The sequence below is a fragment of the Serinus canaria genome, chromosome 1 (assembly GCF_022539315.1).
Source record: "Serinus canaria isolate serCan28SL12 chromosome 1, serCan2020, whole genome shotgun sequence".
Lineage (NCBI taxonomy): Eukaryota > Metazoa > Chordata > Aves > Passeriformes > Fringillidae > Serinus > Serinus canaria.
Window position 1 is genome coordinate 112,161,569 of NC_066313.1, and position 12,288 is coordinate 112,173,856.

The 12,288-nt window shown below is 45.4% G+C and overlaps 1 protein-coding gene across 2 annotated transcripts in view; it reads right to left on the reverse strand.

Annotated features, from left to right (window-relative positions):
• The window catches only part of DYRK1A (dual specificity tyrosine phosphorylation regulated kinase 1A), a 77,270-nt gene that overhangs the window by 40,719 nt on the left and 24,263 nt on the right, over positions 1 to 12,288 (reverse strand). For both annotated transcript variants that reach the window (XM_050971710.1, XM_050971673.1), the window contains exon 2: positions 12,000 to 12,078. In XM_050971710.1, the coding sequence (XP_050827667.1) occupies positions 12,000 to 12,009 (10 nt within the window). In that variant the 5' untranslated portion in view covers positions 12,010 to 12,078. The remainder of the gene's footprint in view (positions 1 to 11,999; positions 12,079 to 12,288) is intronic.

The window sequence follows — 12,288 nt, forward strand, 5'->3', positions numbered from 1 at the left end:
CTCAGGAGGAGTCTGGATGTGGCCCTTGGGGACAGGGTTTGGGGTGATGCTGGTGCTGCTGGGCGATGGTGGGACTGGAAGATCTTGAACACCAATGTTTAACAATCCTTCCAGTGAAGAAATTCCTCCTGGTGTCCAACCCAAGCCTCCCCTAGCACAGCTTGAGGCCTTTTCCTCTTGTCCTGTCCCTGTCCCCTGGGGAGCTCAGACCCCAGGGTCATTTTGTGTTCCCAGCTCACAGGATTTCACTCCTGAGGGTCAGAAGTACATCAGGCACAGAGTCACACCTGGAATTTCCTGGGCTTGTCCCTTCCCTTGGAATTGTGCTGAGGACCCCAGAAAGGGCTGGAGACCCCCCTGGCTCTCCAAAGCTGAGCACAGCAATGCTCCTCCATGGAGCACCTTGTCCAGATGCTTCCAAAAACCTCCCGAGGTATTTCTTGTTCTCCAAACCGGATCAGTTCCCATCTGTAACTGAGGAAAGCCAGGCCTCTGTCAGAGGTGCCATTAACCCAAAGGTGCAGCACCTGTCTGATTACCTGGTCTTTGGTGAAATTCCCACCATTCATTAGGAGCTGATGCTGAAAGGAGCCCACATTGCTTTGTTTAAGGAGCTGCTACCCAGACCTGCTCAGAAGACACCGACTCACTTTTCTCTCAATTGATCTCACCCAGGAGGGAGATCACCCATCTTCCTAATGGATTGGGGCAGCTTCTTGGGAAGACAGAGCTACTGCTAATCTGTTATCAAGGATAATGTGGATTTTTGATGGCAAAAAACACTGCTAATAAACTGGGATCTATGGGAGAAAGTGTGACACAAAGTCAAACAACAAAATACTGTAACCAAGCTGTAAATACTGAGCACCTGCATCTGTGCAGAGGGTGTCTGCAGGGAAGGAACTGGTCCCTGTGAGGATGGGGCACAGCTAGTCCAGAGAAGCTGTGGATATCCCATCCCTGGAAGTGTCCAAGGCCACGTTGGACAGGGCTTGGAGCAAGATGGAATCATGGAAGGTGTCCCTGCCATGGCAGGGGGTGGGAATGGGATGAGTTTTAAGGTCCCTTCTGACCCAAACCATTCCAGGATTCTAGGAAAGCAAGAATTCCCTTCTCCTCTACCAACCTCTTCCCAGAAAAAAAGTGAAGCAGATTTTTCATTCATGTTGTACAGGCTACAATTCATGGAATTCCAGGACACAAATGATTCCTCAGGTGTCTGAACATCCACTGAGTGTTTACCCAAATACCTGGAGCCAGAGTGAACGACTCTGAAAAAGTGCAAAGACGTCACCACGGATCTGGAAGTGTTTTGAACCCAAATCCCTGCTCCAGACAAAGTTAGCTCCCAAATTCTATTTAAGGAAAGTGCCTTCTATTGAAGAAGTGGAGTATTCAGCTGGCTCCCTTTTGGTGGCACTTTTTCTGAGCAGAGAAGTGTCAGAATTTTTGCATTTGGATGGCAGCCTATAGAGCCTGGATTTCTCCCAAGAAAAAATGAAGTTGTGCTTCTTGCCTTCCCCTGGAGCTCCACATGCCTCCAGACATAAAAGAAAACACCAAACAAAGAAAAAAACACAACAACTACTTTTTGCCTTTCTCAGGATCCAAACAGTCATTGCCTGGGGCCTTTTGCTACCAGAATCTTTGTTGGAAAACAAAGCTGAACACAGAATTTAAGCTGAAGGTGCAGAATCCCAACCTGAAAACTGACCCATTGATTTGGGTGTGAAACAGCCTCTTTTTTCAGAGGAAAATCTCTTTTCTTTACAAGAGAAGTCATGAAGACTCCTGAAGTCCATGAAGTCAGCCCAAGCCAGAGGACAAGAACAACTTTAGAGATAAAATTTCTCAGAAGATGGAAGAGAAGCTGAACTTTCGAAGGAAAGCAACACAAAATTCTCCCAGGCTTTGTAAGGGAGAAAGAAGCAAAGGAATATTCCTGCAGCTGCAGGTCAGGAAAAAAGAAGTTATATTTCTATTTATATATTTATATATTATGTATATACAACAAAAGATAGAACAACCCTGGGGTTTTTTGCTTTGACAAGAGGGGGGGGAAAAAAGCAATTTTCTTGTGAGACATCGTAAGTCCAAAGAGAAAGGAAAAGGGATTTAAGGACACCAGTGGAATGAATAGCTGAGGAAGGATGGAAGCAGCAGCTGAGTGCCCCTGGATCCAGCACACCCCAGGAATCCTTCCCAGCAGGCAGCCAGGACAGGGAAGCAGCAGAGATGGGAATTCTCCATGTGCTAACAGGGAAACAGCTCTTTGAGTCTGGGAACTGGTGCTCTGAAACCTCCCCTGACCACATCTGCTCCTGCAGCTCTCTGCTGGCACAGCTCACACATCAAGGCTCTTCCTTGAGACAGACTCCTTCCCACCAGTGAAAATGGCAAAGCAGGAGAGGCTCAGCTGGGAACTGAATTTTCTAAAATCCTGGGATGTGAAGAAAGGAAAACACCCCAACAGCACTGGCCAAGAACTGCTCTGCTCACCTCCAGATTTTGGGCTGTGACCCTTTTTCTTTGCAGCATTCAAAAGAGGCTCATGCTCTTATCAAACACCTTCCCAGGGAAGGACATTAAAGGTGAGGAATAATTCTGAGGCTCACCAGTGACAAAACACAAGATCATCAAAAACTGGTCTAAATTAAAGCACACAAGGCTAACTTGTATTTCTATTCCCAGTTATTTATTTATTATAATTATCCTAATGCTGGGATCAAAGTTTCCCTTCAACATCTCAGCTTGCCCAGAGCAGCTGTGGAGCCCCTGGATCCCTGGCAGTGCCCAAGGCCAGGCTGGAGCACTCTGGCACAGTGGGAGGTGTCCCTGCCATGGCAGGGGTGGCACTGGATGAGTTTTAGGATATTCCTCTGCTGGGAGGAAAGGCTGGCACAGCTGGCATTGCTCACCTGCACAGGAGAAGCTTTGGGCTGAGCTCAGGGTGGCCTTGCAGGGCCTGGAGGAGCCCCAGGAAAGCTGGAGAGAGACAATTCCCAGGGGATGCAGGGACAGCAGCCAGGGAATGGCTCCCAGTGCCAGAGGGCAGGGCTGGCTGGGATCTTGGCAATGAGGAATTGTTCCCTGGCAGGGTGGGCAGGGCTGGGATGGAATTCCATCCCTGGATCCCTGGCAGTGCCCAAGGCCAGGTTGGACACTGGGGCTGGAGCAGCCTGGCACAGTGGGAGGTGTCCCTGCCATGGCAGGGGTGGGATGAGATGATCTTCAAGATCCCTTCCAACCCAACCCATTCTGGGATTCCATAACCTCAACAAGCCAATTTTGAAAAATGGAATTTTGGAGAAAACTCCAGGGATTTAAGTGAACATTTAAGCCTAGAAAGAAACACTGCCTTATTTACCTCCCTTTCTAAGCACCAGAAATACCCTAAACCTCCACACCATGGATCCACCACTGCACTCAGGGAAGTCTCCAGGAATTACTCAGCACTGTGAAATGATTATTGTAAAATCATTTTGCAGCTGGAAGTTTTAGAAAGGTTTAACTTAAGAAACAAGAATAAATCAATTACCAGAATGGTGCTTTTTTACACAGTCTTTAGGGCCTAACACAGAGCCTGCCATGAACATCTGCAGCTCACCTGAAGTGAAGCTGTAAATGGAATTCTGATGGACATCTGCTGCCTTTCAGATCATTTGCTAAACTTCAGTAAGTGAAATATTTCAAAGGGTCTAATTCCCATTTTCATTCCAAACTAGCACAAAGCCTCTGCATTACTGGAAGGTACAAAACCTGGTAAATATATTTGGTGAGGTGTTCTAATTTATTTTATATTTTATAAGCTAATATAATATATGTAAGCCATTATTCCATACCTACATGAAGATAAAATCAGTTTTATATTCAACTCAACTTGCGGATCTACTGAGAGGCATTAACAGCAAGTCAGAACTCACATTATTATGGCAAGTGAAATCACAGATACTTTTACCAATATATAAAATCTTGGAGAAGCAGTTCATTCCTTTTAGGCACCCTCAGGACCTTGGAGGAGCAGAAAGATGTCAGCCCTGGTACAGCCAAGCTAAAAATCCATGTCTGGATCTCCATGTGTTGCCAGAAAGAGTTTATTTTTCTGGAGTGGCAAGGCAGTCCTGAGGAGTTGTGGACTTTAATCACAGTGTTAAATATTTTCTCTATTTAAAGGCCTCACTGCCTACAAAACCAGGTAAAAATGAAACCAACTTCATCCACCTTTACAGACATCACCCTTCTGTTTATTTCTGGCACAGCACATTTGCTGGTCCCTCTCCATCACATCTGAGGGAGCACAAACCAGTGGCAAGGTCACCACAAAATGCTGAGCTCAAAGAGGCAAGATGCTGAAATATTAAAATTTTCTGTGATTTTAGTAAAGAAAAAGCAAAGTGTTGTGTGGTTTAGCAAACTTGAGGTTGGATTCTCTGATCACAAAGTGGATTCAATGAGGTGAAGAAGTTAAGAGTATGCACAAAAAGAAACCAGTTAGAAGATCCAGAGTTAACCAGTCAAAGAAGAACTTCATACTCTGCTCTCTGCTTGCATCCCCAGATTTTTAAGAGATTTACAAATAACCAAACTGTTAGGAAAATGATTCCCAACAGATTCCCACAGGGAAGGAGGACATCAAGAACAAATCTCTTTTCTCAGCCTGGAACAAAACTGCTGCCCCCTGCTCCACCTGTCCAGCAAAGATGTTCAACAGCTGGCTCTGTGCAATGAACACAAAGATATTTTGGGATTCAACTCAGCCAGAAGTCCCCAGGGGTTAGGGGTGAGTGTCAGGGAGAGCTGAGCCTCAGAACCAGGCTGTGCCCTTGGGCTGATGGATCCATGCTGGGCTGGGCATTCCCTGCTCTTCCCAGGACAAGTGCAAGGTCACAACCTCAAATCTGATGTGTCACTGCTAAAACCAAATTCTGTTCCTTGCTCTCTAATCTAATCTCTGTCCTTAACAGCTTATCAACAAATGTGGTTTTGAGTCTGTGGCGTCACAATGGAAATCTGAGAGTCAAACGTTGCCACTTTTACATTTTCCAAGCTTAATTGTGTTCCTAAATCCAGCAGGGTTTGACCAGAGCTGCTCAGATGACGTCTGAGGCAGCAGAGCGCTGACTCTGTGTCCTGGAGCTGCCTGATGGAAATACCCAAACTGTCCATGGAGAGCTGGCTGCACCCTGAGCCATGGGAACTCTGGTAAAACCTGGGGAGAGGAACTTCCTCTCCTGAGTATAACCAGGAAAGAACTCTGTCATCAAGCTGAGCACATGCTGGGCTGCTCTGGAGAGCTGGGAATCCACCAGCCTGATCCCAGGATCAGCCTGATCCCACTCAGGAATCAAGCAAACACATCTGGGCACCCCTGCCTGCCAGAGGTTTGATATAAACATCAAAAACCAACAGCACAAGCTGAACTGAACAGTTCAGGAAGCACCAGCCTGGCTAGAAAAAGAGAAATACAAACCTTACAAGTCAGATTGTCCCATTTCAGCAGGATTTAGGAGCAATATTTGCCCAGTTCTTGCCTCCACCTGCCTGAAGAATTATTATAAATGGAATCCTCACCAAGAACTTACCAATCCTTACCAAGAACTGCTCAGGCCTGGCTGTTAAGAGAGCCATCCTCTGTGTCTGTCTGTATTGTAAAACCTAACCCCAAAGGAACAGAACTTTAGGGATGGGGGAGAGGTTGTTTCCACCTGGCTCCACGATTTATGAAGGATGCCTCCTACAAACATTGCTGCCCTGCTCATGGATTCAGCACACAATATGCTCAGGAGCTCAGGTGGAGCTTTACCATTTAAAGTCCAGCTTGTCCAATGGTGAGGAATTCTGGGTGTTGTGTCTCCAGAAAGGGGGCTCAGGCCTTGGCAGGGGCTGCCCAGGGAGCTCTGCAGTGCCCATCCCTGCAGGTGTCCCCTGGAGGTGGCACTGAGTGCTCTGGGCTGGGCACAAGGTGGCCATGGGGCACAGCTGGCACTGCCTGGGCTGGGAGGGCTTTGCCAGCCCCAGGGATTCCATGCAATGCCATGGAGTGCTGCTGGTGCAGCTCTGGGAGTCCTCCAGGAGCACATTTCAGGAGGGATCCTTGCAAAGCTGCAGGAGCTCCCAAACTGCTGCCAAGGCCATGGAAGGAGCTCCCTGTGGATGTGAACCAAGGGCACTTCCCTGGAGCACAGGGCTGAGATCCCAACAGCCACCCCCACCAAAAACTTCCCAAACCCTCCCAGGCCAGGCCAGGCCAGCAGGAGCAGCCCAGGAACATTTGCTGCCAAAAGGAAGAGGCACAAAATGGGATGGACAAGACAGGGCCACTCCCAGCAGCCCTGAGCCAAGGTGTCCCAAATCCCTGGGACAAGGCACAGTTCTGAGCAGCTCCAAACTCAGTGTCACATCCCTGCTGCCTTGCCCAAGAGAACCTCTCCTTTTTGTGACCACCCTGAACACTGACTTTAAAGGCTGCAGAAAAACCTCTGTATTTGCAGCATTGTGTTCATTATAGAGCTCAGGCATTCTCAGGGTACTGACCAATCATTCAGGAAATGGGAAATAATTTTTAATAGTTATGATTGCAATTTTTGATCTGAATTTTAAATTGGTTTTGTTCAAATTTTTTTCTTTGCTCTTAGAAATCAGCAACAGAAATAAATTCAGTCTTGCAATAAAGAACCCTCCTCACAATTTAAAACTTCATTGAAAGTTACGTTAACAGGTTTTTAAAAGAGGGTCACATGTATTGGGAGGCAAAATAAGTAGAAATTACTTTTCCAGAATATTAGAACTATATACAAGAACAGCAGCACCTAAAGATTTTCTGGTTTAGATGCTCTGGTCTGTTCCTGAATAAGGAGAGCAGCATCCTCCACCAGGCTGCAATTCCAGACCAAAATCCTGGATTTTCCTTTCCTCTTAGATGGGGGCTGAAGCTAAAAACTTCAATTTTCAATATCACAGGTACTGAGCCATTCTGGAGGAGGGGTAAAAAAAAAAAAAACACCTTTTCTTTTAAATAGGCAACTTCTTAAATATGGATGCACGAGTCTAACTTTAGCTGTCCAGGTTTTCACATTGCTGCTCTCAAATTCAGAAAGTAGAGCATTAATTTAGTCTGTTGACTTCAAGGTTATCATTCATTGAGGTCAATGACTCCATCTCTGAACAGCAGAACTTCCACTTGCAGTCTGAGGAGCTCTGCTGTGGCACAAAAACTCCCAAAACCAGCACCAAGCCCTGCTGCAAAGGGATTGATTTATCCATGGAAAAGCAGGGGTTAATCCCAGGAATATACAAGGAATAATAATAAATAAATAAAAAGATAAATAAATAAATAATGCTAATAACAACAACAACAGGAATAAGAAGAATAGGAATAGGAATAGGAATAGGAAAAGGAAAAGGAAAAAGAATAAGAATAAGAATAAGAATAAGAATAGAATAAGAATAAGAATAAGAATAAGAATAAGAATAAGAATAAGAATAAGAATAAGAATAAGAATAAGAATAAGAATAAGAATAAGAATAAGAATAAGAATAAGAATAAGAATAAGAATAAGAATAAGAATAAGAATAAGAATAAGAATAATTTCCCAGGAATATCCAAGCCCTCGTTAGCTGCTTGTATTTCAAATCTGAAACTGGAGCAGCTCTGTCTCAGACATGATTTGGGTGGGATTCTCTGGGCTGATGTGCTCAGCCAGGACCTGAACATCCACCACAAACTCCCTGGGAGGACCCAGCCAGCCAGAATCCAGCTGGAACCAGAAATAAAACCAGTGGGAGCCACGCTGTGCCCCAGCAAGGAATTGGCATCTGGACCTCATTTGCTCTTTCCAAACCTGATTTTCTGCCACCAACTGGACCCTCCAGGTGTGCAGTGACCTCAGTGGTCACCAGGCCACCTCAGGGCCAGCATCTCCACTGCCCCAGGAACAGCCAGGGGAGGGATAACTTGGTGCTGGCCCAGGAATTTCAGGATTTTCCTGGTAAATCTTCCAGTTCAGGTAACCCAGGTGAGCTGCAAACACCATGGACACGCTTTGTTCTGCCTGCACAACAACAGAGGGGTTTTCTGCTTTGGTTTGTGGGGTTTTTTTCACTACTGACATCTAAAAACATCCTTTAAAATAGCTACAGGCTCAATGAAATCAGCAACTAAAATGTGAAAGAGGAGATGTGAGAGCCATGGCCCAATTCTCCACTTCCACTGTATTTCTAAATAAAATAAACACCTGGACACTTGCAGGCCCTAAATCCACCCCAGGCACTCCCCAGAACTCCTCCTCTGGATTTCCTGTGTTTCATAAGGAATACAGCTGGGGGAGGGCAGGTGTCTGTGTGAGAACAGTTTCACTGATCTGGCAGTATCCTTATTGAAAAGTACTGGATTGGCTCTTTCTCTTTTCCAAAAATGACCCTTTGTTATAAAATTAAGAGCAGTATGAGCACTTCCAATGTCTTACAAACTTCACTACACCATTATCACATTTCCTTGGTTCTCAACATCTCTGGTGCATCCAAGATAATTCCACATTGATGAGAATAATTTGCTGTAACCATTATGTTACACTGTTTTCTTCCAAAGGTTACAAAAAGAAGCTTTGAGCTCTTCAAAAGCCTAAAAATCAGACAAGTCAGTATTTTTAGATCCATATTCCTTAGGCTCCAGCATAACTACAAAAGTCAAAACCAGAAAGGTGTTTTAAAACCAAATGATTTTTATAAGAAATCTCCATAAAAAAGAGAAAAAAAAAGAACAACCAACCACACAGGAGCAGGACAAGGGGTAGCAGGAACTCTGGAAACACCAACTTTTAACCAAGATGAATCCCTGCTTGTGGGAACCCAGCACAATCCCAAATTTGATGCCACCACACCATGAAAAGTGAATATGGGCAGGATGATTGATCACCAGCCTAACTACACCCACAAGTGTTCGGTTCCTTGCTTTCCCAAAAGGTCCTGGAGAGACTTGCAAAGGACAAAGAAGTGAAAAATTCCCATTCTGAAAACATTTTTAATCACATTCTAAGGTATTACCACAACATGACTGAAATACAAACTTGGCTTTTCCTGTAAAGAGCTGAACCCCAGCTTTGCTTATGGCAGTGTTTCAGGGAAAAGCAGAACAGATCCTAAAATATCCACACGAGAACAGGGAGTCAGAGAATCATTCAGGCTGGAAAACACCTCTGAGACCATCAAAGTCCAACCACTGCCCAACTCTGCCTGGTCCTTCTCTAGACCATGAGCTCAGGTGCCACATCCACAGGTTTCTGACCATTTCCCAGAGCTGTGACTGCAGCACCTCCCTGGCAGCCCCTGCCAAGGCCTGAGCCCCCTTTCCATGGGCAAATTCCTGCTGCTGGCCAAGCTGAGCCTGCCCTGGCCCAGCCTGAGGCCGTTCCCTCTGCTCCTGTCCCTGTGCCCTGGGAGCAGAGCCCGACCCCCCCGGCTGTCCCCTCCTGGCAGGGACTTGTGCAGAGCCACAAGGGCCCCCTGAGCCTCCTTTGCTCCAGGCTCAGCCCCTTCCCAGCTCCCTCAGCCCCTGCTGGGGCTCCAGCCCCTTCCCAGCTCCCTTCCCTGCCCTGGACACGCTCCAGCCCCTCCAGGGCTCTCCTGCAGGAGCAGAACTGGACCCAGCCCTGGAGGGACCCCAGCACAGAGGGACAATCCCTGCCCTGCTCCTGCTGGACACACAATTCCTCATCCAGCCCAGCTGCCAGTGCCCTCCTGCCCACCTGGGCACCCCTGGGCTCGTGTCCAGCCCCTTTCAGCAGCACCCCCAGGGCCTTTTCCAGCTCTCCAGCCCCTCTGCCCAGCCTGGAGCTCCCCAAGGGGGACCCAAGGGCAGGACTGGCCCTGGCCTGGCTGACCCCCACCCCCCTGGCCTCATCCCACGGATCCCATCCTGTCCCCTCTGCAGAGCCTTCCCACTCTCCAGATCCACACTCCTGCCCAAACTGGTGTTGCCCACAAACTGAGGGTGCACTCGATCCCCTGCTCCAGATCATCAATAAAATTACTGAAAATCTTTCAGTTCTCTAAACAGCAAAGTGCCTTTTTGCTGGGTGTCCCCCAAATTGTACAGGGCAAAAAGAGAAGTTCAATGTGCTGCAAGTTTATTTTCCTGGTGATTCAAACTGGAAACCAGCATTTAATATCCCCATTTCTTCAAATTTTCACTTTTTTTTTTTTTTTTTTTTTTTAAGCAGTGGACCTTAATACATTTCTGTGTTTTCAGCCTAAGTGGTGATCTAAAATTAAAGTATTCCATGGCAGAAGAGAAAAAATCTTCTTCAGGGGATTGTTTGCCCAGTTCTGCTGTGGTTAACTGGAGGGCTTTAGAGCAGCTTCCAGGACAATGAAGTGAAGCCCATTCACACAAAGAGAAGCTTCCCTGCTTTAACCAAAGGTAGTTTAGACATTACCAGGCACCTCTAATCAATCTCCCTCGAGAAACCTTTTGAAAATGTGAGAGAGCCATCCCCAAGAACCACAAAACCTTTCAATTTCAGGCCTGAGCTCTCCCCAGCCACTTTGAACTTGAGACCAAGATCAGCAGTCACCAAATGACTCCTCCTGTCATTGCACAAAATTGTCTCATTTTAAGGCCTGCAAATCTTGTTCATTCTCAGGACCCCAGCACACCAAGCCTGGCTCTCCTAATCAACAGAAAATGCAAATAAATCTGAGTTTTTTAACTTCCAGCACACCACAGGCATAAAGGTCTTTGTCCTGGTTTTTCATCTGTATTTATCAAGGGACTTGGAAATAAAGAATTTGGGCTGCAGGAGACAGAATTACCACTTAAATTTCAAAATCTTGTATCCATTTCAATTCTGCAAGCTCATAATTCTTACAAGCTCAACACCATCAGAAATTCTGACCAAAACTGAAAGTGCTTAAGTTGGAAGTTTTAAATCAGAATAATGTATTGCAATGTGAAACTGAATTCTCTCAAACACTGTCACACATAAGGTACAATTTCATAACATTATCTCTCCTTTCAGTTGTGGGATGAGTATTTTTAAAGCTTTCAAAACATTTTCTCAATATTTAGGTTCTATTTTAATCTGTCACTGCCTACTACACAGAGCTCCCCAAATCTGATGGGACATCAATTTTCTACACTTTTAATGCTGCTCCTCTAGATTAAGATATTGAAAATGAAATAGGAAAATGCAATATCCCTTTGGAGAAGTTTTTCCTTCTCCTCTCCTTTGCCCAACCTAATTTTAGAATTCTTTAGACCCGCTTTGACTTGAGCTTTCAGCACACAACTCACAAACATGGGAGTGGAATGAGAGATGTTTGGTTTTCAGGGAATGAAATCTCCACTTCCAGCATCTTGGTCCTAATCCAAAGGCTCCATGTAAACAGACCCTCCAAAGCTGTTTATGCACCAACAGCTGATGCAACTGAAAACTGTCAATCAGGACAGGAGCTGCATGCACACAGAAATCTGCCTGGTGCTTTTTCTTCCAGCCCTAAGGATTCCTGGGGTTTAAAGCTGAACAAGCAAACCAAAGATCTGGTTGAAATAAGGGCATTTGGGTATAAAAAATTAGAGCAACCCTCTTGGACAAATTCGGTTTTATTCTGTTTCTACTGTTTGTGATTTTCCTGTTGAAATATGAACTGTATTTCCAGCAAAAGGAAATGAAGCTGCAAATACACTTGGCACTTCCAGGAGTTTTGATCAGCCAAAAAATGGGAGAACTTCCTAAAAATATCAATCAGCACCTTCAGAAGCATTCCCATCAAAACTTTGAAAACAATATTTCCATTCAGGAAAACCATTTTCTTCCTGGAAGAAGAAGAGTTTTCCAAGCTGCAGAAGAGTTTTGAAAGGGCAAACAAAGATTCCAAAATTCTTCAATATTCTGCTGGGTTGGAACAACATCATTTGGGGGGACAGAGAATGGAAGAGCAACAAGAAGCACAACAAGAACATCCATCATTTTTCATTGTTAAAAATCCTAAATAGAAATCACCTGTATGCATCGTCTTCTTTCAAGTCTCATATCATCCTGCGGGGTTGTGGGGACAGGGGGAGTCCAGCAGCAAACAACACTGAAAAAGGGAGAAAAAACAAAAATCAACTTCTTAAACTGCAGCCACACCTGCCCAGTTCAACCCCGAGCTAAACCAAGGAAATCCAAACAGAAAATGAAGTTTTCCAACAGGAAAAGCAAAGACAGGCATGCCAAAGACTTATTTTCTACTGATACCTGATTTTAGAAAAACTTTCTAAGGGTCAGAATGGCAAGTGTTAACTTCAAT